Raw genomic sequence first — 27684 nt, forward strand, 5'->3', positions numbered from 1 at the left:
GCTCTCTGCATGGCACTGCAGAGATTGGAGCACCATGGAGGCTTGCAGTGCTCATGTTATTCTTGCCCAGGGCACTGCAGAAATTAGTGTCAGTCTCAAAGGAAGTGTGCAGCCCTTAAAGATGCAGAACTAAATTTTTTGCAAGAACAGTCTATATTTACTATGAATGAGCAATTTAGAAGTGGACGTCACATCACTGATTTAAAGAAGATGTTAAAGAAGTGAATTTTAGAAGGTAATTCTGATCTTGCATTGTATTGCTGGGAACAGCAAAACAATGTTGAATTTCCTAATTAAAGCTGAACGAAGCTTTTCCATTTGTAGAAAGATCTACCAGGATTATGCTGACACTGAGCATTCCATTCAGGGTGTGGAGCATGCTGGGTTTATCATAATGTCTGCTACTTGCAAGGCACCCTCGTCTCAAGTCCTTCTTCTGCTATGAGCAAAGCAGCATCAGGATGTTCCATAATGTCATGGTTTTATGTTTTTTGTTTTTTCGGGTTTCAGTACTCCACATCAAACTCCACATCATGTAGTGTATGGGGCATAAAACCATGACACATCTACATCGCCAGGATCTGTATCAAAATGGAAATTACACTCAAAGACTATCTGCAGATGAAAATGTCAGTCTTGACATTTTGTGATCCATATGAAAAAAAAGGATTAAGTATAGTGCTTCTGTTGCTTTCTCTCTACTGAAGATGGAAGTAGTCTTGCCATTTTTGAGATTTCTGCAAGGTTTGTTTATGTCTAGGTGGAAAAAAGACAAAAAACAAGCAACCCTTGTATGACTTGTCTGGTCTAAGCTGACAAGCGTACTGCACAGATGATTTATATTTAGAGCAGAGCCCAGAGGTGTCTAAAACAATCTACTTTTAGAAGCTGTCATATTCTAAATCTGCTCTTAAAGAAAGCTGGACCTCAGTGTTACTCTGTCATTAAAATACATAACAGTTAGAAGAGAGGGCAATGCGTGAGAACAAGCACATAATGTCCAGGTTAGTGAGGCACCTGTTTTCACTGCTTTATGCCTGTAGATTAATGACTAACAGTTTTGTTCTAAGTGTTCAGCTGTACGAATGGTATTTCTGCAACTGATAGACATTCTTACAAAAATTACTTCATTACTGTAGATTGCTGGATTTTTGCAAATTATCTCTGTCTCCTTGTGCTCCTCTGTCTCCTATGTGCTGCTCCTGCAGAGGTGCTGCACTGGGTGCTGTTTTGTAAGCTGATGTCTTCCTCACAGCTGCTGGAACTACACTATGTCCCCTGGGCAAGCTTTCTGCCCAGGCTGCTCTACCAACTCTTTATTACTTTGCTCCCCCTGTCATTTCAAAGAGTTCACATCACAGTGCAAGGGGAAGATGGGAAATGAAAAGGCCTCCTTGTGGGAGACTCAATTGCTTGAGGTGAAGGTTTTCATCTTTCTCAAGCAAATGTTTCTTCTCAACTGGAAGTGTGTTCACAGATGACCATGCTTCGTGACTGAGATATTCTGTTGATCTTCCAGTTACCTTTTCATGTAGATTTTTGAGGATTTTTCTCCACAGTAGCAAAGAAAATGTTCAAATTTTCTGAGGATAGGTGAAAATAAATGAAGTTTATTTATTTCTCCACACTACTCTGTGTAGCAAACTTGTAAGCATTTACAGCTTTCTCTATAAAAGACATGAAGCAGTCAGGTGCCATATCTTTTTCCCCCCAAGCTTTACTCAACACATACCAACATCATGACAGCCACTGTGAAAGGTCTTCTTGTCAAACAGGTTCCTCTCCACTGCTTTGAGCTCCCTAGCAGCTACTGCCCTTACAGCACACTTGATGCTATGATATATGAATATTTGCTCAGAATATGTCTTCTCAAGAAGTATTTTTTTTTTATCATTTCTCATTTAAAAATAAATACATACACATATGAACAAATGATTTTCATCTGCACATACTTCTTTGCACTCCAACTTTCAGCTTGAAAAGAGAAAGCTCTTCTGAAATGAATGCCATGAGAAAACATCAGAGAATAGATCAAAATATTTTGTGTTCTTCCAGGATTTGGGAAAAGCTGGGGAGAAGCGTGGACTTCCCACTCTCAGTCTTGGAAACAGTAACTAGGATTTTGGATAGAAACCAAAAGAGGAAAATGATATATATAGAAAAGAAAGAAAATGATATATGTAGAAAAGAAAAATAAATCAGCTATCCTTGGAAGAATTGTGCTCTATACTTATTCAGCTCCTGTGTTTCTGGCCCTTTAGTTTGCTTCCTGTGGTTCTGGCGTTTTGCTAATAGAGATTTTTATTTCAGGAAGGAAAAAAGAGAGAGAGTAGCACAAATTTATACTGAATTGCTTCACTAAAATGCCTGAGAGGAGCATTTGCTATGAAAAACAATTGTTTTAACTGTGTTTTTGGCAACACATACTGTCTTTCTGTTATGTTCCGTGGCACTTTTCCATTTACTGAAGATGTCTTAGTTAGACCTGTGCTGTAACCTCCCATCACACATGCCCTGTGTTACCTCTGAGAAACAGACCATTTAGCACATATCCCTGAAGCTGCATTTCAGCTACAGTCACCAGCCTGGCATGCCATTAGGACTCCCTGAAGAAGAAGATACACATTTCTTTTCAGTACACGCGACATCTTTTGTCTGCTTGGATGAATCTTTATGCATCTGGTAGTTAAGGAATTCATTCTTTCGATCATGCCATTTTGAGGTGCCATTACATTCACAAGCTCTGAATTTTTGTCAACATACCATGGAGCACTTCCTGCTATACAGGTTATCTCACAGTGACGCCTTTCTGAGCAACCACAAAAACCTGGCTGCCAGGGTGCTGCTGATTTTATAATCCTCCATGACAACAAAAGGCATAGCAGTGGGAGATGAGGACCGAAGCATATAGCATGAGCTTGCCCCTGCAATTGATGAGTGGATAAGGCTTTGGGGTATGGAGAGAACCTAGAAATTAATGGAAGATAGGATAAAATAAAATATGGATTGAATAAAATTTGACAAAAACAAGCTTTCAAGAAGTAAACTTATTAGCAATTTTGTTTTTCTTTTCTTCTTTAATATACCTGTCAGGGTCCCACGTCTCTCACCCAGATGCTGCCACTAGCAAGGTGCCCATTCCTTGAGGTTTCCTTGTTTTGCAGCTGCTTTCATGAGGTAAAGACCTCAGGCAAAAATTCTGCAGCTATAGGGGTAAGCCACAGCCCCCAGGGAAGAAACTGAGGAATGGTGAGCTATTTTCACTCTCACATGTACCCTGAAACTTTCTTCAGCACACTTAAGCCCACCAGTCATGCCCAGACCTCCTCTCATGCCTCCAGCTCTCCTTTTTCCAGTGGATGCCCCACAGACAGGAGGACTCCAATCTTTACCCACTCTGACTCCTAGACAGGAGCAGCCCCATGGTGGCACAATATGGTGAGAGAGGGACCACGAGGACCCACAGACTCCTCATTAGCCAAAAGACAATGCTAAGAAAGCTAACAGACAGTAAGAAGTCGTAAGCAAAAAGTTGGCTTAGGACATGACAGCGTAAGTGGAAACAGCACTGAGCAGACAGAAAAAGACAAAGGTCACACTACCATACCAGGAAGCTAATGCTAGAAAGTAAAAAATGATAATGATAATTGCTTTACAGTTTCGCCCTCTTTATGTTGCTTTCCGTAATCTTTTTTTATTTTGTCTGTATATTGACTTCCTCTCTCTGAGATATTTACTGCCTGTGTTTCGGTGTGTTTTCTGTTTACACAAATAGATCGTTAGCCTTTACAAACTGAGCCTCAAATCTATTTGAAAATACTCATTCTGGTTCCAAACCCTGACAAAGGCTACACGTTGCTTGACTGGAAAGACAGAATGTGATTGTGCTGTATGCAATGTTCTGAAAAGATTTTTTTAAAAAACTTCCCCTCTATTATGTCACAGTAATTGTCTTTTTTTTCTTTACTTCTTTAATTTCTGTCCTGTAACTCATCGTATCTCTGGCCCAGTGAGTCCTGAATTCCTCTTTGCAGATGCAGAAGCTTGTAGCTTGTTGCACAACTTCAGAAGCTGAAGGACAAAGTGGCACTGACCTTTCCCAAATTAGTTCTTCTGCCATTAGCCTACTGTACAGAAGGGGAGTCTGTGATGACAGCAACATTTTCACTGAAAGAATATTCAGGTAGTACCTCTAGGAGATATTCCTGAGTTGACTATCTTTGTAGATTGGAGGATGAAGTCTCAGGGCTACTCCAGACATCTGTGGTTTGTGCCTGTTTGCTTTAACATCTCCTTACAGCACAGATTTCCAAGCACTGGAATGAGCACAGGCAGCTATTTTGCTGCCCCAATAACTGCCTTGTATGAGTTAGCCACTTTAGATGTACCCCCAAATGTTTAGCATTATCCATTTTTGTATGTAACTAAATCTCAGTTTATAAGGACTTACCTATAATTAGCAACTCCTACCTTTCTGCAAATTAAAAATAACTTCACAGCTAAGAAAATAATTTGTTCCCTAATTCAAAGCCTGAATCCTCATCACAGGTGGAACTATTTGTGAATGGTCCTTTTGAAGTCTCTGGAATTAATTTCATGAGTAAAGTAGCACACGTACAGAAGAGTTCCCTTGGGCCTCCTTCTTCTTTTTCTCTATTTGTAGAACATCTATGGGAATTCTCCTTTGTTTATTTTCCAAATTATAGAGTGCTTTTATATTGCAATTTTCTGAATTAATAGTGAACTGCTTGTGTATTAATGTGTGTATTTATTCCTTTGGAAGGAGATTACAAATGATAATAGTGAGTTAAATCTTTCATTTCGTTCTCACATCACATATTTGCTGTTTTACTTCCTTCCATCTTCACACCTGAATACATACACAGTCACCAAGTATTCACCCAGCAATCTAAGTGAGGGATCAGGTGGCTTAGGGTATTTTCAGACCAAAGGACCCGTAGTGAGGTACAGTGGAAATTATTAGGGAGTTCACTCTTAACTTTCCCCCCCCCAGTGTAAATATACGCTTGCACATCCCTTAATGTTGCTCAAATATCACTGCAACCACAACCCCTTGAAATACTTCTCACATGTTTGAGATGTGATTCTCTGAGCAATTCTAAGGCTCGTTATGGAAGTATTCTAACTATAGTGCATCCTATCCTTAGGAAGCATGGGTAGAGCTTCTCTTACTACACACGTTCAACAGACATTGTCTGCCTTTCCCACAGTGAGTCAGTGTGGGGCTTACACCCTGTGAAATGGGGAACAGAAGAACTCTTCACAGCTGTCTGATACCTTCAGCTCCCAGCTTGAGGAGAGCTCGGTTTAACTAAGTACATCAGGTCAGTTCTTTTCTTGTTGCCCTAACAAACCCTGATTATATTTTAATGAGAAAGTTCTTTCCCAGCATGTAGCCTTAAATTTGCTTTTCAGCAGGTGGCACATGGTTTAACTCAAAAATCACCACGTAAATCCTGACAGTAGATTATACTAGTTAATAATATGACACTCAGGCCCTGGGACATCAACTTAATGATTCATTTTCCTTTTAATATTAATATATTCTGCCCAGTGAAAGCCTAGGTGAGGAAAAGAATTTAGCTATTTTTTTTTTCTTTCTTCTGATTCTGAGTTCATCTGGCCCATTATCTTTTAATTACGTCTCATTTTTGTACTTTTGTGGAGTGGTGATTTAATGCTATTAATAAGCTTTGTTGCAAGTGAGTGAGATATGTAATTTCTCAATTTCAGTGCACCCTATGAGATACTGGGCTCCCTGTCACCAGAGAGTTGAAATCTCTCAGAATCTGATGGAATGAAGTCTCAGTTTCAATAAAACGCTGCTGTGGAGAGTAACCGGCTGCCATAAAGCCTTTAATGGTAAGTGTCTTACAGTTTTACATATGGAATTGCATGAGCAAAGGTTACCAGAGTTTCAACAGCCAGGACTAAGCCTGTGTGTGAACAGACACATTTGAAACGCCCACAATAAGCATGTGAAGGATTACACTGAGTTTCTGTATTGATCTTCAGGGTGGTTAGGAAAGGAAGCCAAATTCAGAGAATGAAACGGGGTTTAATAACCTTGTAGTTTCTCTCCCAAATAGTTTGGTAGAAATCCTAATGATCAACTGCGTAGTAATCTTGCAGTGACAGTTATTTTTATAGGATTTCTTCAGGAAAGACCAACACTTGAGCAAGAGCCAGCAGTTCTAAATGATATCTTTGCACTTCTCACGTCTTCCTTCTTTGCATAGCTGGGGAAATGGAGGAGCTTCACAGGTGGGGTGGAAGGGTCCACACAGGAAGAGCAGATGGCATGTGTATTTCCTTCCTTTCTTGTTCCAAAGGTTTACTTTTTTTTTGGGTGCATACAGGAGTGCGTCAGTGACTAAAAAGAATCAGCCACCATTAGGCTTTTTCCTGAGATTGGTTTTGTATTAATGCCACTTCACTGACTCCATCAGGATTGCTTTGGCTATACAAGAATGGAAAACGAGAACCTTTTCCTCCCATTATGTGTACTGCGAGTTTACACAAAGGAATAACGTTCTAACGAATATTAATATTAAAAGAATCCAGAAAGGATATAGAAAATAAATAATGTAGACACTTAGAAACCTTGGCATGGTCTGGGGAAAAGGGAAAACATTTTCCTTAATGTGTAATTTACCAGCAGTGAAATACAAATATATTGTGAGATAATTTCCTGCAAAGTAGCTGCATTAGCGTAAGAATAAAAAACTACCATATGCTTGCAGATCAGAGTATCTTCACTGACCAATAAAACACCATTTCTTGTTTTAGCATTGCAGTAGATGTAGTGACTTACATGTTTGTCAACAGCAGAAAGAGCAAATCTCTGAGCACAGAATAAAGCTTAGCCATAACAGAACATACACTGAAATAAAGGCCAACACAAATCTGAACCCAGCAAAACAGTTTAGCTTCACATATACTCATGTCAATATGAATATGTACTAGCAGTGATGCTTGACTTGTGGCAGTGATTCTCTGCACTCTTGCTCTGAATAACCATTTTTTTATTATTGAAATACAATTTCATTTTAAGTTCCAGGTTGTGCTGGGATTTTTTTTCTGCAGAGGGAGGAGAGAGGGAGGAGTTGCAAGCCTTACTGGTGTACCATGCAGTGAAGAGCAAGTCTGAGCGCTAGCTGAGCCCCTACCTGTGTGCTTCCCATCTGTACTGTTTGCATTAGTAGATTGCAGTATTTTGGTTCTCAAGTGCCTATGCTGTGCTCAGCTTGATTTGCTGAAAGACCACATTGTTGTATATTCAGCCCTGCTCATGCCCAAATTATCCACAACACATTAACGAGACCCTGTTGCCGATTATGTTCAGGCCCTTCTGAGGCAACCACTCACTAGGCTTAAGGGTTTTCTTTCAAAATACAGATTACTGGCTGAGAGAACATGCTTGGACCTATCTTTAATTGATGGTGAGACATATCCTAAGTGCTTTAATATTTCAAGCTCAGAATGCAAGGCCTACTTCACAAAAAAAAAAAAAAAAAAAAAAAAAAAAAGGGAAAATAACATATATTTCAATGGCTTGGATTCTCCAACATTTTAAAAGAAGCTGAGAATGTAGATTCTCCTTCTTATGCAAATTCTGCCTAGAATGAGAGGATGAGAGAAGTGGAAAAAAAAAAAAAAAAGAGGCAAGACTTTCTGTGTTGTACACCAGAATATTTTTTCCCCACTTCCTCCATGCCCATCATATTTTTGAGTAGCCTTGCATTTGCTCAGTCTGCTTGTCATTTATCTATAACCAAAATAGCTACCTGTGCCAGGTGAGAACACGCAGAGCATGCCAAGCTGCTGAGCACCTGCTGCATCCGTCACTGTGGGAGCCCCCAAAGTCATCATCTGAGCTTTGGATACGCATGGCTGCCAGGAATTCCCTGGTGGCTGACCACACGAGTATTTGCTAATACCACAGCAGTGAAGATGCCAGGTGACTGACTGGCCAAATTCTCTTCCCTCACTGCATACCAAAGCCCCATATAATTAAACTCTAATCAGCATCACCTTAGAGAGGTAAAAAGATTGACATGGCTGGAGGGGGGTGGGGGAAATTCACTGTGATGCTTAGGAGGTTCAGGTTGGATATTAGGAAAAATTTGTTCTCAGAAAAAGTGGTAAGGCATTGGAACAGGTTGCCCAGAGAAGTGGTGGAGTCACTGTACCTGGAGGTAGATGTAGCACTGAAGGCCATGGTTTAGTGGGCATGGTGCTGACAGGCGAAAGCTGGACTAGATGCTCTCAGTGGTCTTTTCCAACCTTTATGATTCTATGATTCTATGATGCAGCACACTAATAGGACAATTAGATATGAACTGTGTCCCAAGGCACTCTGGCAAAGCAGACCTTGCTGACCCTTCACAGTTTGCTTGGAATTAGTATATCTCAGTCACAAGGCAGAGCCTTAACCAAGGCAGAGCACATGAAACACAGCATGCTCTGTACTTCTCACTGTACTAGTGTATTATCTTCAATAATGCATTTTAATGTGCTATGTGGGCAGGAATACTGTTAGATAAAGCTTTACAGATATGATGTTTTGTTCTAGACTATTTTGGTTCTTTTCTTCTTCTTCTTTTTTTTTTTTTTTAATTGAATTTTAATTCTTACATTCAATGGCTGTGATTTAACCACTTTATTTTTACCGAGCGTTGCTAAGTTTTGTTCTAGAATGCTTTGTACAGTTTATCACCGGAAGGCAATACCCGTAACAGCCCACCTTAAGCCTCATCAGGACAGATGCTTTCTTGCTTTTCCCTTGCAGTGAGCAGCTTTGTGATCCCACCTGCAGCCCAGCTCCTTCCCCCTCTTCTTCAGGTGGCCACTGTGGTGAACAACCTGCATCTGGCTGACGTAGCACCTTCCCATCTGTGGGGCTGCTTAGGTGCCAGTCTGGAAAAAAACCATTTCAGAACTATTTCTCTTAAAAACAAGTGTGTTGACAACACGACTTTACAAGACACTTGCACACAGTCCAACACTCATCAATACTCAGTGCATTTATTTCCAAGAAAGGGAAGACTGATTTTCTGTCATTAGGTATCAGTTCACACTCCTGGGTGATAAAAGCTGAGGTGGCAGGAAAATGGATCAAGAAAACCCTCATTCACTTTGCCCTCCAATTTCTCAGCACTGTACGCTTTCTCCTGCCAGGTGTCTAATAAATGTTTCTGCCCTGGGAACTAACGTCTGTTGAACTCATCTACAAGTAGCAGTGGTCTGGAAAGTGTTGATACGTTCAGTTGGCCAGTATCAAAAAGAAGAAAGTTTTGTGGCCACTCAGCGAGACATACTTCAGATTCCTGAGCATAACTTGGAATGAAAAAAATTAATCTTTGATTTGTCTTTGAGCGTGTAAGGTTTTTTTTATTATTTTTTTTCCAGGTCTGTGTCTATGATTTTGCAGAAGACTGTTAAAGACATTGGTATTTGCAGCCTAGGTATTTTAAAATTAAATTAGCATGTTCTTCCTCTTTGTAAACCTAAATCCTGCATGGAAGAGGCTTTTTAATTGAAGATTCTTGTATTACATTTGGGGGAATCAAGAGAGCTTTGCCTTCCTTCTGAGTTTCCCTCCAGACTCTATCAGGTAGTACAATCCTTGATAGCAGATGCCAGAATGGATTGCAGATGGGAAATGAGAAAGAAGAGGGAGGCAAGTAGGCAGGCCAAGGGCTTAAAGACTTGATGCTGAAAGCTTACCATGCACACAGCTTTAGAAAGGGAATAGCTGGACAGGTACCAATGCAATGTGTTCCCACTGACTTAATTAAGAGGTTGTTTATTACATGACAAACTCAGTTTTTCACATATTTTTCATAGTAGCTGAAGGTTGCTCGAACAAATCGTGTAAAGCAAATTGTGAATGGTGTACCTGACTGGAAGGGGTTTGAAACAGGTTGCAGGCTTTCTCTTATCTTGATGTTTAGGTGTAACTAATCCCAGAACATGCATGAAGATGTCTGTGGTTTCATAGTCAGAGACACACATCCTTTAAGATGGTGTAGTAAGAAATCCTGCAAGCCCGCTGAGAGATTAATTGACATCAACTTCAGTTTTTCTTATCTAGCTGGAATGTGACCAAGGCTGTTCACCTTCCCTTCCTCAGGATAGCCAGAAAAGTACCTTTTCCTCCTCTGGTCCCTGAATGTTCCCAAGGAACACTGATGCTGCAAGTTATTTAGATACTTTTGATGCACACGTGCTGTTAGTGAAAAGAATGGGAAAATACCAAGAGATACCAGAAAACAGCACTTATAGCCCTGACAGTGAAGGGAAATTCGTGGTGTCTGGGTACATCTGGGGGTTACAGTGGGAAACAAAGCTTGTCTTCTGCTGCTGGGAAGGGAAAAGCTTGGGAGGGTGTGGGCGGGAAAAGGTAGGATTGTTTTCTCTCTGTGACAGGAGGGGCTGGGGAAAGTGTTTATTTCTTTGTACCAGCACAGGAAATGTCTTTGTTTACACATTTATCTGTGGTACTGGAAAAGGCAAAGTCTTCCTCTCTGGCTGCGGGGATGGAATTCTTTTCCTCAGGCATAGGGAAAGGGGAGATTTATGAAAAATAAATGCCTTTCTCTGTGGCAGGGGATGAAGAGAGGTCTGCCTGCAGACCCACCGGCTGCTTCAGAAGTGAAAATATACGCGATCCGAACAGATTTCCAAAAGGGTTGAGCGTAGGCAGGAGAGTTCATTTCGACGCCGTCCCGGGCTGAGCAAATGTTCAGCTATCTATTTTTGGCTCTCGTGACGTTCAAGCTGACAAACCAGGAATTCAAAGCATTGTACACCACGAGGCGCGCAGAGCAGGGGCCGTAACTGCCCCCACCGCGCTCCCTCCCTCCGGCTGGGGGCACGGGGCCGCTCCGGCCCGACGCCCGGCGCTCTCTCAAGGCATCGCCATGTTTAAGTTTCGATCCCCTCGCACCGACCCTCCCACCGCCCGCGGTGCCACCTTTGTCCTCCCGCAGTCGCGGTGACCCCAAGATGGCTGTGGCCCCGGGGGCGACCAACGGCTCGGCCCCCTTACCCCACCCCCCGCGGGCGGCCGTTGGGCGGTTGCCGGGCGGCGACGGCGGCGGAACCGGGCGCGTCGCCACCCGACGCCCGCGGGGAGCGGGCCGAGGCGAAGTGCGGGCGGACGCGGAGAGCGCACGGGGACGCGGGGGGGCGGAGGGGGGGCGCGGCGGCGGGGAGGAGCGGAGCGAGGGAGGCGGCCGGCGGGGCGGGCGCTGCCCCTCCGTGCGCTGTTTGTTCTCGTTCCGCCGCCCGAGGAGGAGGGCCCTGTCCGGCCGCCTTCTGCCGCCCCCTCCTCCGCGCGAGGGGACCGGGGCGACCGGGGCGGGGGCGGGGGAGGTGATGAGCTTGGGCCGGGGGCTGCGGCGGCGGCGCGGCTGCTGCTGCTGCGGCTGCGGCGGGAGGAGACGGCGGGCCGAGGGAGGCTCTGTCCGGCCGGCCCGGGGCCGGGGGGATGCGGCGGAGGACGCGTCGGGCGCCGGGTGTAGCTGATCGGCGAGGAGAGGCAGCCGCCGCCCAGAGAGGCCGAGGAGAAGCGGAGGAGAGCCGCCCTGACATGCATTTTCCTCTCCCTCCTCTCCAGCGGCCATGTTAACCAAGAAGCCCTCAGCGAGCGCCGCCGCCGGCGCTGCCTACCCGGCCGGTAAGGAGCAGACCGGGCGCCGCGGGGCCGGAACAATGCTGCGGCCCGGGGGAGGGGGAGCGGCGGGGGGTTCCGGCGGTCGGTGCGAGTGCGGGGCCGCGGTGGCCATCGGCTTCCGATGGCTTCTGCCCGAAGCGGGACGGGGCGGCGAGGGACCGCCGCCGCCCTCCGAGCTCATCCCTCTGCTCTCCGCAGGCAGGGCAGGGGACGGCGGCCGTCCGCTGCAGTCTTCCCCGGGCGCCGGAGCCGGGGTATCCCGGGCAGGAGCTGGGACCGGCCCGCCTTCGCCGCTCGCATTGCCGCCGCTCAGGGCCAGCAACGCCTCCCACACGGTGAGCCCGGGCGCGGGGAAGGGGTCGGGGTGGCGGTGTGGTGTGGTGGTGGCAGTGGTTGGGGGGGATCCACGGGGCGCCGCCGCCTGCCCCGTCCTGCGGAGCTCTCGGGGCCGGTTCTGCAAACTCGGAGCGGAGGAGCGTGTGGTTTGCGGGGCTGTAACCTGTAAGCAGCCCGTAACCGCGCTGCGGAGCGGCTCCCCCTCCCTGCGGCCCCGCTTCGCTCAGCTTTACGTCTCGTTGTCGGTAACAAATCAGATCTTGTGCACAGGCACCGAGGAGCTGTTCTGGCAAATGCCTTTTTGGGGATGACATTATTTCGGCAATGAGGTTAGTCACTGTGATTAAAGGGTCGCGTGAGCCTTGGAGAGAAATGAAGGCTGCTCTCCCCTGATGTCTCTGATTAGCTCAGGCCGATAGCCGTCTTCCCTGGAAACAGCTGTCGTTGTACTCAGGGGCGACGATTGGACGAATCTGACTTTATTGCTGCGGTAGTTTACCTAAAGAAATAAGCACCGATGCTATGTAAAGGATGTTATTTTCCGGTTCTGTGATATCTCACATTATCTCCCCCTCCCGGTTAATCTACTAGGAATGGAACTTCCCGAGTATGCCACTATATATGGATGAGAGAGAGTATCTCTGTCCTGAAGGCATGATGGGGTAGACAGAGGGGGCTGTGTGCTGTCGTGTTAATGCAAAATATCTGAAATTTTTATTGCATACATTTCCTTTTAAATGATGAAAAAATTCATAGTGACCCTGAAAAGCATTGATGGCATACTTGGCTTAGAATTAATGAGTTCTCCACGGATGCTCACGTACTATCTTTGTAAACATATGGCAGAGCTTTAAACGGTAATGTGATTATGGGCTAGTGGAAGGTGAAACTATGCATTTAGATATTAGTGTTTCAGTGACTTTCTATATAGCTTCAGGGGTAAAAGCATCTTATTCAAATCCAGTTACAGAAAGAATTGGCTTAAATTAGAAAAAAAATGCAAGTCTATGTAGGGTGTTTTCAAGAGGAATGATGAATATTCTGCAAATTTAAGGTGGAGCTGCATACTTGAGGTCAACATCACTGTGTTTTTATGTAGCTAGGGTATATGTCTGAATTGTTTGTTACTGCCAAAGGTAGGTTTTTGCACATTTGCACTCCAGTTAAGTGCCGGTTGATTTGAGAAGTGAGAAAGTGGTCTACTTTTTCTTTTAAGCTAGAAAATAATCATAGTACCTAGGGCCTGGGTATAGATTGTGAAAATGCACATTCAGATGGGCCCCACTAATAGCAGGGGCTGATGTGTGACAAAGCCCAGACTTAATTTAGAATCTGTGAAAGCCCAGTGGTCCAGTCGTCTATCTGGGACTGCTGGCTAATTTTGGAAGCACAGAACCATGGTATTTTTATAGATACGTTTGTGTGTGTATTATATTTCTATCTACATACACTGTATATATGTACGTGTATAAAGATGAAGTCTTTATGAAAGCGTGCAAGGAATATTTGAGTATTGCATTTCTGTTTCCAGTATTTTTATAAATGTATCATCCTGTATGTATGCATATGTTGTATATAGCATATATGTGCCTGTGGATAGATGCAGACATATAGACAAAATAGTTACGGAAGCATAGAAAGATGAGCAAGCATTATACCACTCTGTTTCAATTATAATTTCATTATACGGCTGTGTTTTGGTCTAGTATTAAATGGGCAGGTTGGTGGCCCTGTGTGTGGCAGGGGGGTTGGAAATTCATGATCCTCGAGGTCCCTTCCAACCCTGGCCGTTCTGTGATTCAAATCCCTCTGGGTTCTGATTGCTGCAGACTCTGCTGTGCCTTTGTGACACAGATTCTACTCCTCAGTCTTTATTTTACCTTGAGTGCTATTACAGAAATACCTCTGACTGGCTCGCTGAATTTTGTAGGTTATTATTTTGTGGTTGCCTAACATAACTCTTTGTGGTAAGGATCAGATGTGACATCAGAATGCTGGATTTTAACCTAAAACAATGGTTATATATGGTATGGGAGCGTTCTATAAACTTCAGGCCTGCTGACCTCAGCTGACACTGACTGAAACTATTGGTTTTACCCACTACTTCCTCAAATGAAATGTATTCAAAAATAAACATTTCAGTTTTCTTAAACCATTTTCTTCCTCTGTATTCATTCACTTAACCTGTTTTCAACCCTGTTGTTTCTTTGCAACTTCTCCACTAGCTAAAATACAAAATGAATATTTCTCTTTGGTGTTGCAGACTTTCAGAAGGCATGGTTTACTTAGGTGGTTAAGTTGCCTGTGGCTGCCTGCACACGTGTGCGTTGTGTGTACACTAATTGTGAAGGGACACTGTGGTGGAAGAGAAATTTTTGGCTAAGCCAAGAAGTTTTTTTTCTAGTTCAGATGGAGAAGTCCACTACTTGTCCTATTTCTTGCAGCAGCTGTATAATCCTGCCTCTATCATACCTATTGATTCCTGCTCTTTAGTGTAGCTGAGTTGTTTGGCAGATTGCAGGAGCATGGAGGAACAAGGAGGGAGAAGCAGAGAGATGCTGTCTTACACAGGCTTCACACAACAGGGCAGACGTTTTGGCTGCAGTCTTTGCAATCACAGCAACCTTTGTTGCTAAGCAGACTATTGTGTATTGTACCAGGGAAAGGTTTTGTTTGTTTTCAAAAATCCGTGGCTTCATCCTAGGCTTTTTCTTGTCTGTTCCCATCTTTGACTTTATATTTTTGGATGCTTGTGATGGAAAACGTGAACTCTTTTCCAACCTCTTGTCCTTCTCGTTTTCCTTTCCAAGTCATTGCTTTCTCTTTTGAAGCCTTAAGTTTCTGCTTTGATGACTGGAAGCTTTTCCTGTTCACTCTTTCTTGTTTCATTACAGTGTTCTTGCAGCCACTTGACATACTGCAGTAGAGATTTATCTTGCTTGCCTGCTGCTCTGCTTGTGTAAATCCCCACCCATCTGTGAGTCTCTCTCCCAGACTTTTGTCTCCTGCCTACCTCCATCTCTGTTCTTTCTTATTTGGCACATATCCTTGTGTTCTGCACTCTTCCTGTTTCCCTTGTAATAAAGCCATCTTAATCTTTTTCTCCTCCTGTCTAGGGCTGTAACAACAGCCCATTTACAGTGCCTGATTCAGTGCCCTCTTTCTTCAAGGCCTTTCCAAGATTTTCCTGCAGTCAGGGCTGTGTTCTTTTGCCACCAATGATGAGTATCCACTTATATACTTTCGCATCATTTAGTCTTAATCTTAAAATTAAATAATAATAGAATTACTTGATAATGCAACAGAGAATCCCACACCCTGTTACCCAAAGATCTGCTGCAAGTTTTTATTGTATACATCTGCTTTAAAGCACATAAGAAGGAAAATTCCTGCCCACTGTGCTGTTCTCACGTAATAAGCTGCCACAGAAACGCTGTCATATTTGAGCAGAAGTAAGTATACAGTCCTGGCCTGGACTTTGCTGTATCTAGGTTTCTTTGTGTGTTTCTTTTTCTTCTTTATAAAACTTTTGTGGAGGGGGAGTATGCAGCTAACTTTCCTAGGGCAACTGCAGTCCATCTGAGCACATCTCTTGTACACATCAGTGTATGAAGGTTCGGTTTAATGCGTGCTGACTGTCCTTGATCTCAGTGTACATGAAACTTGGGAGTGTCCCAGAAGTATTTGGGCTCACTGCACGTGCCCAACGTAGTCCAGACAGGAGGAAAAGAATTTATCAATCAGTATCACTCTTCAAGCATAGTTCTGCCTCTGGATATATTTGCAATATAAAGCCAAGGTTAACTTTTGAAAAATAAGCTTATGTTGTCTGTGTGTGACAGCAGCAAAATATCCATATGGTTTGTTTTTCTATAGCTCTTGTTGAGCACAAGCTCTTTAGGACAAGGGCTTAGTCTTCCTTGCTGTACAAAACCCAAACTCATAATAAAGCCATTATGATAATCCTTCATTATTGTTACTGTGCTAATTAGCAGCTATTTTTAGTTCTGAACAGAGGAATGCTGTTGAATTCATTTATCAAGGAAAAAGGGCCTTTTGTTCACATTTGTTCGGGCTCTAGTCAACAGAATAGGCAACGAAGTGTGCTACACCTGACACTGTATACCTCTAGCATGTTAGGTACAGTGGGGCTGAAACTGGCATATCTACAAGTACTGCAAAGACCACTGCTGTCATGTCCTGTAGTAACTGTAGTTCTTGTAGAAGGCTTTGAGACAGACCGTTGCATTGGCTGAGTGGTACCTCAGGGGAGCTTACCTTCTTTGTTAAAAGAATGGAGTCAGTTTTATGCTACCACTATGTTGTAATAACTTTGTAATCTAGACATGGTACTGTAGACTATTTCTGTCCTTAAGTCTACTTCTGGGGAGATAAAAAAGGAAAAAAATATATATATATATATTTCTGATTATGTTTTTGCTGGTGTCTCTCTCTGTGTTAAAATTAGGTGAATGTTTCTGGCAAACCATCTACTTCCATAAACTGAGCTAACTAAAGTTAAAGCAAAATCATGTATCTTCGAAACCAATTATGAAACACTCTAGAGAGAAAAAAAAAAAAGCATTGTAACATCTCTGTTTTGCACTGGATGTTGCCAGATGATTCAGGATTAGTTCTTCGAATTCAAGCTTACCTAGTATTTCAGTACATTCTATTTGGAAGTGTATATGCATCAATAGGATTTTGAAGATGAGTGCTATACAAATACGTAAATCTTAGAAGGCAGAGACTGATCTGAGCACAGGCAATAAAATATGGTAGTAAGTACACTATGTAAGTGCCTGCAGGTTGCTGGTTCTGGAATTTACAGGCCCATGTGCATCAGCAGAAGGGAGATGCGTCATAAACCTCTTGAGTTTCTGGTTCTGGATAACAGTGGTGGAGCTTCTGTGTACAGTGGGCAGTTCGATAGGGGACTAGGAAGGCTTTAGCCCTGTGTAGCTTTCTCAAGCCCATTAGCTGTGGTTCAGAGAACTTACAGCATCAACAGTAAAGCCTGTGGAGCTGTAACAGAGCAAGCCTGAACTTGACAGCAGTCTTGGACAGCCGGTAGGTAGAAGTAGATTTGCAGAGCAAAGGTCTGGAGAGGATCCAACCCTCTGCTCATCCAGATAGGAAACAGAAGATAAGGTGGTGATTCCTCTGCCGCAGGACCCTGAGATATGGTGGTCCACTTTCTCATTTTGAATTTGTTGCTGTGATGCATCTGAAACCTCTGAAACTCCTGTGGGGGTTTTGAAAGAAAAATGAGCTCTGATCTCCCCCGCAAGTTCTGGAATAGAGCCTGCACTAATTTAGTGTTTTTTCATCTACAAAGAAAACCAGCGCTACTGTCTGCATCTGCATTTGCATTCCCAAGCAGCAGCTGACTGAAACTGGCCAAACCGGTCACTTTGAGGTGAAGCTGGGTAATGCTGGTGATTTCATTCTGCTGCTTGGAAGAAAAAAAAAAAAAAAGCAAAAAAAAAAGCCTGAGTGGAAAGAGAAACTGAGGCTGCCTGAAGGCAAGGAAGCAGAGGTACACAGTTTACACTTGAGAAATGTTTGCAAACATACTTTTTGGAGAAGAACAACAACAGACTTCTGCAGCAGTTAAGAGTACACACATCTTTTTTTCTTTTTTTTTCTTTTTTTCAAAATCCTCGTACAGAACAAATAACTGAAGTTTGCAGAATCTTGCAGTACATCTATTGAAACATGCAGTGCTTAGGAAGGGCAGAAGATAGGTTACTGTGAAAACAGGTGACACAAGTGAAAAAGAATTAATCCAGTATGTGAAGTATCAATGAGCACTTGAGCTAAGTAATTCTTAAAAGCAGTTTTCTCCCTTCTGCTGTTTCTTCCTGTACGTTCATATTGTCTACTCACAGTTTGTCTGCTTTGCTGCAGAAGTAATATTTGATTTTCCTGGCTTAGGTACTTGTAGTCCGTAGCATTACTCTGCTGCTTCATTGTGCATTTCTGAATTAGCACAGTTCTGCAATCCTACACATGCCGAGCCTCTATACACATCTTACCAACTAGATATGGTTCTTCTGAGTATGTTGTGTAGCAGTTCTTGGGGCAGAATTCTCTTCTGTTCAGTCACTGCTGCACATACAGGGTCAGGACAACCTTCGGGAGACTGCTGCAGGAGTGCTCTTCAAACCTGACCTGAAGGAATTCCCTGTAGGCATGACAGGCTCGTTAAGTCCCCCTGATGATTTAATTCTCAGTGCTTTGGGACATCAAACCAGGAAAGCGATTAATGTCAACATCCACATATACGTTCACTGTGCTTGAATGTTGCAAGTGCCTTTGCTCTGAATTGTCATTGTGTGGTAACACTTTCTATGAGATCAATCAAATTTGAGAGCGTGAGCAGAAATTGCTCTGCAAATAAACTGTGCAATCTGACTGCAGTGATGAAATAAAACGGACCAGTTATTCAACGTGAGTCAAAATGGAAACAGAAGAACAGTGAGCTCAGCAGAAACAGTCCTGAGAGCTCTTGTTTTTACACTGCATGAGCTTCAAAGCTGCTAATTTCGAAATATTATTCAAAGGTGAAGCTGGTGTCCAGCTGGCTATTCCTTGGGAATGAGTTACTGGGTTTACAAAAGCACATTTTTTCCATGTCAGAGTGATACTGTAACAGAAGCAAAAAGCGTGCTAGAGTCCTTGCTTTTTCATTAGGAAGTGTGTCTGCAGTTGCAGCATGGATTTCATTGCCTCATCACAGCATACAACTGTCATTTTCTGATTTAATTTCAGCAACCTTAAGTGAACATGGAATGTGTTTTCCTTAGCTACATAGAAAAAATAAGGTTCAGATTAAATGTGCTCTCAACCCCAGCTTGATCATGTGTCTGAGAGTATTTGTGAACTTTGGGTTTAGTAATTAGGCATAGATATTAAGGCTGGTGAATCAGCTGGAGAGACAGCAGGAAAATTCTTCCCACATTTGTATAAGAACAGGCAGAAAAGACAGACAGAGAGCAAATGAAGAATTTTAAGGACAGCTATTTTAGTGGCAAATATATGCTTGTAAATTTCTTAAAAGTAACAGGTTTCATGCAATAGCTGTTTTCACACCCCAGTACTTCCAGTGTTCCTTTGCTTGAAAATGCTGAATGCTTTTTCTCCCTTGTGAAAACTGTCAAGAACTGCTGTCAACTAATACTCTTTCCATCCCTTTAAAATAAAGTTGTGTGCATGATCTTCAAGGCAGAGATTTTTGTTCCATTCAAGTCTGTATCTGGTCCCAGATCTTATCTTGGTTAAAAGTCATTACAAGACTGGCTTGGCAAAGTGCTGGAGGATATACTTACACTTCACTGATTTGAATGCTTTGCCAAATAGTGACTGTCTCAATTGCAAGCAGTGAATGGCATCTCTTGAACTTCAGAAAGGCCCAGGTTCTTTTCCTCCTTGTGCATGTCACATCACATTCCTTGTTGCTTAAAATTTTACCCGGCCCTTCTGGTATTCAGCAAATTTGGAACAAGTTAAAATCTTGATTTCTGAGAACAGGTGACAAGGAGAGCCTTAGCTAAGAAAACTTGTATAAGTTATACTTATAAAGATATTATATATCCATCTCCAGCATAAATAAAAGTGATACTGTGAAGATCTGATATAATATCCCTTGAGCATGCTTGATGTAACAGGACTGTTGCTTTGAAGATTCCTTGGAGGAATTGCTAGCTTATCAGAGTAGCACACCATGCTCTCTCTTGTTGCAATTGTTTCAGAGAGTCAGGAAAGAGACATTTGAGAAACAAGTATTTGAAAAATGTAACGGCATCTAGCAGCATCGTAGTGTAAAAGCTGTATTTTTAAATTGTGTAGATAACTGACTTCTAATAGCACAATTTTTAGGTAATTTAGGGAGCATGGTAGGTTGCATAATTGATATGAAGCAAGATTCATGCCTTTATTGTTAACTGGGCGTGTATTTATTTTCAATTTTAGGTTGGAGGCAGTAAGCACACAATGAATGAGCACCTCCATGTTGGTAGCCATGGACAAATCCAGGTTCAACAGCTGTTTGAAGATAATAGTAACAAGAGGACGGTTCTGACAACACAGCCGAACGGACTTACAACGTTAGGCAAATCTGGATTGCCAGTGGTTCAGGACAGACAGTCAGAGAGTGCTCACAGACGACAAGGGAGCTCCAGCTCTTTAAAATCTACGGATGGAACAGGGAAGGTGAAAGCCTCTGTTATGACACCAGAGCAGGCAATGAAGCAATACATGCAAAAACTAACAACTTTTGAACACAATGAGATTTTTGGCTACACTGAAATATACTTTCTGGGTCCAAATGCAAAGAAGCGGCAAGGTGTGATTGGTGGTCCAAACAATTGCGGGTATGATGATGACCAGGGGTCGTACATACAAGTACCCCACGATCATATTGCATACAGATATGAAGTCTTGAAAGTTATAGGGAAAGGAAGCTTTGGGCAGGTGGTGAAAGCCTACGATCACAAGATGCATCAACACGTGGCACTAAAAATGGTGAGAAATGAAAAGCGTTTCCACCGCCAAGCTGCGGAAGAAATTAGGATTCTGGAGCATCTCCGGAAACAAGATAAGGATAACAACATGAATGTTATTCACATGTTGGAAAACTTCACATTCCGCAGCCATATCTGCATGACATTTGAATTGCTGAGCATGAACCTGTACGAATTAATAAAGAAGAACAAGTTTCAGGGCTTCAGCCTGCCTTTGGTCCGTAAGTTTGCCCACTCCATTTTACAGTGCTTGGATGCTTTGCACAAAAACAGAATTATTCACTGTGACCTTAAGCCTGAGAACATTCTGTTGAAGCAACAGGGCCGAAGTGGAATCAAAGTGATCGATTTTGGCTCAAGTTGTTATGAGCATCAGCGTGTCTACACTTACATTCAGTCACGTTTTTATCGTGCTCCTGAAGTCATCCTTGGTGCTCGTTATGGGATGCCCATCGATATGTGGAGCTTGGGGTGTATTCTAGCAGAGCTTCTCACCGGCTATCCACTTCTACCTGGAGAAGATGAAGGAGACCAGCTGGCTTGTATGATTGAGCTGTTGGGCATGCCTTCCCCAAAACTTTTAGATTCATCCAAGCGAGCCAAAAACTTTGTGAGCTCTAAGGGTTATCCCCGCTACTGCACCATCACAACCTTGTCTGATGGTTCTATAATACTGAACGGTGGACGCTCTCGGAGGGGGAAACTACGTGGCCCACCAGAGAGCAGAGAATGGGGTAACGCATTAAAGGGGTGTGACGATCCCCTGTTCCTTGACTTTTTAAAACAGTGTTTAGAATGGGATCCTGCTATCCGAATGACACCCAGCCAGGCTTTGCGACATCCCTGGCTAAGGCGACGGTTGCCGAAGCCTCCAACTGGGGAGAAGGCCTCAGCAAAGAGAATTACAGAGAGCACTGGTGCTATAACGTCGATTTCCAAGTTACCTCCGACTTCAAGCTCAGCTTCAAAACTGAGGACTAATTTGGCACAGATGACAGATGCCAATGGGAATATTCAGCAAAGAACAGTGTTGCCAAAACTCGTTAGCTGAGTTTAAAAAACCCAATGCTGTTAATACGAGAGATACAATGTGGCTGAGCCTTATTTGTATGAAAAAAAAAGTAGATATACGTTTTTATTTGCTCAATAACTTTATTCATTTGTATCTTTCAGCACTCATTTTAAATGTAAGAAATGTTGATTTTGTTTTTATAAAAACATGGGGACAATGCTTTAAGTTTTTATACTTATTTTTTAAAATGTTTGTCTTCTACAGTACAAATAGCCTTACTGTAACTAGTGTGACACAGTAATAAACATCAGTGGCTGGCCACTGGTTACAACGTGACTGTCATGCATTGCAGCGTGGTGTCAAAGGTATTACCTTTCTCTTCCATGGTTCATAGTAAGTTTCAACTGGGGTAAATTTCTAAGACTCTAACTTTACGGGTATGGGTCTTGATCCTGCAAACAATAACACTTAGGCCTGACTGGACTGTGGGGAGAATGCAGTGAAGCACCTGTAAACTAGTTACCTGAAGTGGAGCCGTAGCATGAAATACTGTCATTTTCTGTATGGTAGCCCAGAAAAAAAGTAGTGCTGTCACTTAGTAATGATGCAGAATGTTTCCTCTAATTCATAATAATGGTTTTGATTTAAATGAACATTTAAATATAATGCAAAAAATAATGCAAAAAAAAAAAAAAAAAATTCAAATCCAGAAAAACAAAAAAAGAACTTCTAGGGCTACAGTGACTTTCACCTTACATGCCATGTGCTAGAGTTTGAAGAACAGGCAGTCTCAGAATGGCGATGGAAGTGTGTCCATTCCTCTAAATCTGAAAGTTGTTTCTTAAACCTGAAGTCAGGCGAAGCAAAGCATTCTGGACTTCCTTTCAGGTATATAACACTGAGCATTCACACTGGGTTTCTCTCAATTTTTTTCCTCTTCTGTTTTCTCTCTTAATGCACAGCTTTGCTTCCTAAATCACACAGACAGAAGTGCTTATTTTTTCAGTTTTATACTGTAACTTCCAGACTGTTAATGCTACGTGAATTTCACAGGTTGTTTATATTTCCTCTGACTGTCTGTCTGAGCAATTGTGACCTCTTTGGTACATTTACACTTCAGTTCAAATCTGTATGTGGAGACAAACACTATATTATTGTATGCTTTTCTGTAGAGAAGTACTTGTCATTAGCACAGCTGTAAATGCAGAGATCCTCTTTGGAAAGATGTTTAATTGACGGACACCATCTTAGATATTTACTAATACAGGCAAAGTATCAAAGGAAAGTTAAATGATTGGAATTTGGATTGATCTTTGATATTTGTAGCTGCGAATGACTTAGAAGGAGCAGTTAGAAATACGTGTGGATTTGTTCATGCGTGTGTGTGTGCTAATGTTTGGCTTTTCATTTTTTACTTTGAACTGTATTCATGGAAGAAAGATGGTCTTTACTGAGGAAAGGTGTCTAGGCCTACCTGAGAAATATTCACGCATTGTAGCATGTTTTCAACAGGAATAGTTGGAAATCTAAGACCAATATTTCATCACATGCAATGGCTGTGGTCTACACTGGATGTCTAAAACAACATATGAAAAGGGAGTCTGAAAGAAAGTAGAATATAATCCGGAAGGATTTGTGGATGTTACAACAAGAGACTAGAATGGGCTGCATAAAACCTCAGTAACTTTACTATAAGCAAACATTATATGCACAGATCTTAAGTTACATGTACAAATGATTAAAAACACTTAAAGCATGGTCCCCTAAGAGGCCAAGAAAGTTTCCGGTTTAAGTTCTACACGTTCATCAAGTTTTACCACTTACAGCCTGATTTTGTTTGTTTGTTTGTTTTAGTTTGTTTCTAATTTAATGTAAGACTGGGGGAAGGATATAAACATGAAATGACAGGATTCTCAGGAAACATATCACTCAACTTCTTGCCAAAAACTCAACACCTAAAGAAAAAATAGTTTCTGAGTATTTGTTGATTGATAACTGTAAAAAGTAGAGCGTCAATCAACCATTTTTAGTACTTTCTTTTTAATAAAAGAGTGTTTCCTGCCTCTAGTCAAATTAAATTATTGAGTGTTCAATGTTCACAACTTTATACAATGTGTGTAAGTGCAATATATAAACATGTATGAAATCATGTTAAAGATGAAATATAATACTACAACGAAGAGAAGTGGCTTTTGGAATATGAATATCCAATAAGTTATGGTCAGTGAATCCTAAGTCTGGAAAATAGATATATTAATTTTCGTAACTGACTCCCATGACTGGGAACACAATACTGTGTATTTTTCTACAGTAGCTGGGATTCTTTACTTCCTCCACCAACTACTTGGCTTTACCAGTCCTTTCTACCTTAGATCTATCTGCAAAAGTTAAGAAGTAGGGTTACTAATGTTAGGGATGGAAAAAGAATCACCTCCCACTTACTATATTTTAAAGAAAATCTTGATACATGTTCCTGCCTTTCATGACAATTGAAGGTGAAAGCATTCATAATGTTTGTGGGTCATTAACAGGCTAAAACCACTAAATTTTCCACCTAACCAGTTCTTAATGCCAATAACGCATTTATGACCAACCTTCTTCATAAATGCTACCGGAAACTTTAAGGCCAAAATATAGTGTGCAGAGCTATTTTTTTAACCCAGATATAGTGGAGTTTCCTCTATAATAAAGAAGGAGCTACATCAAGGTTTTTAAGTTATGTAGCTGCTTTTTATTGTAGCTTATTTATACCTGTAAAAAAGGAGGGAGGGGGGGAAGGAATGTTGCCTCTTGCTTTGGTGTGATTTTATGATAAGGGCTCTGATAATTAGGCTGATAGAAGTTGGCTTGGAAACAGTGCTTAGTCTCACATGTTACCATTGTCTGGAGATGTCTGAGCTATTTTCAGATTTAGTAATAGCACAGTGTTGTCTTGTCTTTGGTTGCAGTCTCACTTGGCTCAGTTTCTTGCACCACTGGAGTGTTCATTACCGATGAAGTGTATTGGAACAACAGAGTGATGCAAGATGTGTAGATCAACAGTAGAAGATGGATTGTGCCCTTGGTGTTAACAATGTGCCTTTTGTTCCAAATGCCATGTTGTAGGGCATGCATCTTGGCCTCTTTAACCCTTTGAACACTGGATAGTAGGGTTGAAATCTATTTTTAAATGCTATACCTGTCTTAAAACATCCTGTAGATTACTGAGGCCTTAATAGAAACAATAAGGCAATCACACTGCTAGGGTGGAAAGGACACTCTGGTCTTGTAGTACGTCTCATTAAGGGGTTAAAGATGGCCCTTCCACATTGGTTATACTTTAACATCAAATTGATTTTTTTATTTTCTAAGTACATTTCTGTTATGGTGACATTAGACAGAAATCAACTGTATTCGTAAAAATTTACCTCAAACTCTTTAGTTTTATAGTGTGATTTAATCCCAGGGCATTTGGTATGAACCAAAGTGCATTCCTTTTATATGTGCCTGGCTCTTATAAAGGCGGCCAGGGATTTTTACAATTTGGGTGCAAGGCACTTAAGCCACTTTTAACTTGGTGGGTGGTTTGGAGTTATAAATGACTTCATGGGAATGTTGGAAACTTTAGACATAAGTAGCATTGGGCAATATTAGAATCTTTAAGAAAGAGTGTGCATTATTGAATGCTCTCCATTTTTTAGTACTTTTTTTCCATCGATAATATTTGTGGTAAGTACAAAAAGAACTCCTTATTTTTTTTCCAGCCATTAAAGATTAGAATATTGCCCATTTTTATGCTATGGTAGCATTGAAATAATAAAAAAATAAATAAAAAAATTGTGAATTATTGTTTCTAGGGGCTTGTACATCTGTGCTACAAATGGTAATTACTCGGTTGAACTGCTACAATTACGTCTAAGCAGTAGCTTGGGTTTTTATTGGGCAACGACTTAGACACGTGACTGTAATATGCTGCAACTGTGTGTACTGAAAACGTGAAAAACGATTGAATGTGGACTGTGTATATATGTATGTATAATTTTCTGTGAGATGCTGCTGTTGCCACTTAACATTAAAGATGTTGTAGTGGGTTTTAATCCTAGTGGCCAGTTTTATGATACTGTATGTATTGTACAGCTGATGACAGGAGTTAAGACTGTTCTAGTGAATATTTGTTACATTTTATTGTTGTGGCCAGAGATCATTTCAGAATAAAATTTTATGTCCTACTTCTCTCCACTGTAGTTCAGATTATTATTATTATTATTATTATTATTACTATTATATGTTTTTCTGGTCATAAAGGTAATGGTTGGGAGTGCTGGCATTTCATTAACATAGGAAGGCCTTATCCCAGCCACTGAAGTCAGTGCCGGCAGTCCCTCAGAATGCTTCCTGATACCCCGTGTGTTATTATTTACCTGTTGCTGGAGGTGGTGTTTGTGCTGCCTTAGCTACCTTGACAGCCAGGAATACTGCCCACAGGCTGCTTTTGACCTCGTGTTTCTGAAGTTCTTCTCAGGACTTAGAAAGTAATGCTTGTTTTTCTTTGCGCTATGCTGTAGAGAAAACCATCCAGGAATTTCAGTATTGAAACATAGATTGTTTTTGTCTTTAAGCTGCTTTAATTTCTTTTTAATTAAAAGTTAATATTTGTTCCATTCAAAAAAAAAAAAAACAAAAACTTTTTAAAACCTCACCAAAACCAACAAAACAGAATTCTGCACTGACTTCTGAATCAGATTGACCTGTCAGAGCTTGTCTCGCAGTACTGAGAATGTACTGCACAAAGCTGATGGGCTCTATTTTTCTAAACTTGCTTCACATATAAATCCAGAGTAATTTCACAACTTGATGCAAAACCATCTCTGAGTCACGTCCACGTTCTCTTCCTGGTAATGCCAATGAATGCCCAGAGTAGTTTTTTTGAAAAGCTTTCTGATTCAAGAGAGCATAGGCCAAAATCAAGGGATTTTAGGAGCACTCCAGTGTCTGCTGCTTAACGCAGCTGGGAGATTTGATAGCACGAAAAGCATCGAGATTAAATGCAGATAAACACTGTTCACAGCCCTAAAAGTGTGGTGAGCTCAAAATTAAATCCTTGTGGATTAAAATTTCTTTGTTCCTCTGAGGAAAAGGGGCAGTTTTAAATTTTGTTTTATTTTTATCTTTTCAAATGGATTTTTTTCATTCTAATCTGCATGTTCCACATTCCCCTCTAGCTACCTGCCCTCTCACCAGTTCTTGTACGCTTCTGTTTTATCTATTTTTCCTTCTGAAGAATGAAAGGAATTACCTCACTTGATTTCAGTTGTCTGGAATTTGGGCATGGGTCTCTTCTCTAAGTCTTTTTTAGGTCTAAAGTGCCTTTTCTCCAGGATTTTGTTTCAGAAGTGTAATTTATAATGGGAATATACTGCTAGCATAGTCTTGTGCTTTTCATCCTAAAGTTTTAAGAGGAAGAAGATTCCTTGTTTTTGTCCTGAGTAGACAGCACTGGAAGTCTCCCAGCCCTGAAATATACTGTAGGAGAATAAAAGTGGCATTTATAGCATCGGTTTCTGCTCCTTCACAGAAATCCTCTGCAACTCTTGGAACTGGGGTTTCTCTGTGTCATTTTCCCTATTTGGTTTTGTGTCTGTTTGTTTATGTGCTTGTTCATTTGTTTGTGCTCAAGAAGTGCTTTCCAGCCTCTGACTGTGGCGAGCCTTGGATTTCTGCCCGCTGTCAAGCTCTTTAGAATCTGTGATAGAGTACTGTAACTGTTAAAATAGGCTTTCTTCAGCTTTTTCCCAATGCTAAAAAAAAATATCTAGGTTAGTACCAAACAGAAAAGACAGCAGATACACATTCATCTTCAACTACTGGACTCCAGTGTCCAAGCAGCCTTTAACCAGGTTCCTTAACCCTTCCACGAAGAACAAAAGAAATGCTAAGTAATTCAAAATTAAACAGCTTGTGTCCACCGATTGACAGAGAGAAAAGAAGGTGACTTCTAAAGCAAGGTCATGACATTTTTGCGGAGGTTTGGGACATAGCTGGAGTTAAGGAGAGGTCCTGCTGGGAAGTTTTTAGGCTGGAAGCTCCATACACTGCTGTGGGGGGTGGCAAACACAGTGTTCTGGCTAACA

General features: G+C 41.8%; 1 protein-coding gene and 1 long non-coding RNA gene across 4 annotated transcripts; both read left to right on the forward strand.

Moving 5' to 3' along the window:
* Window positions 1-952: 952 nt before the first annotated feature.
* Window positions 953-9227, forward strand: LOC122180845. 3 transcript variants are annotated; one of them, XR_006179238.1, is made up of 5 exons: window positions 953-1004; window positions 4011-4183; window positions 5232-5345; window positions 5755-5883; window positions 8813-9227. It is a non-coding gene; the product is annotated as an uncharacterized LOC122180845 (long non-coding RNA). The 3 variants fall into 3 exon arrangements; XR_006179237.1 differs by having other exon boundaries at window positions 9202-9227; XR_006179239.1 differs by lacking the exon at window positions 4011-4183.
* A 2267-nt stretch (window positions 9228-11494) lies between these two features.
* On the forward strand, window positions 11495-25788 carry DYRK2 (dual specificity tyrosine phosphorylation regulated kinase 2). The gene is made up of 3 exons (XM_042872717.1): window positions 11495-11704; window positions 11900-12036; window positions 20012-25788. The coding sequence occupies exons 1-3, from the start codon at window positions 11650-11652 to the stop codon at window positions 21611-21613; spliced, it is 1794 nt and encodes a 597-aa protein (XP_042728651.1). The 5' UTR covers window positions 11495-11649; the 3' UTR covers window positions 21614-25788.
* The last annotated feature ends 1896 nt before the right edge of the window (window positions 25789-27684 follow it).

Source organism: Lagopus leucura, unplaced genomic scaffold (assembly GCF_019238085.1).
Source record: "Lagopus leucura isolate 7727_CA_CO unplaced genomic scaffold, USGS_WTPT01 Super-Scaffold_100008, whole genome shotgun sequence".
Taxonomy (NCBI): domain Eukaryota; kingdom Metazoa; phylum Chordata; class Aves; order Galliformes; family Phasianidae; genus Lagopus; species Lagopus leucura.

Bases quoted from the DNA above. Each gene is read 5' to 3' on its own strand.
- DYRK2 (XM_042872717.1), top strand. From the start codon at position 11,650: ATGTTAACCAAGAAGCCCTCAGCGAGCGCCGCCGCCGGCGCTGCCTAC. The intron at 11,705-11,899 runs GTAAGGAGCAGA...TGCTCTCCGCAG, and splicing joins CGGCGCTGCCTACCCGGCCG to GCAGGGCAGGGGACGGCGGC. The intron at 12,037-20,011 runs GTGAGCCCGGGC...TTTCAATTTTAG, and splicing joins CCAGCAACGCCTCCCACACG to GTTGGAGGCAGTAAGCACAC.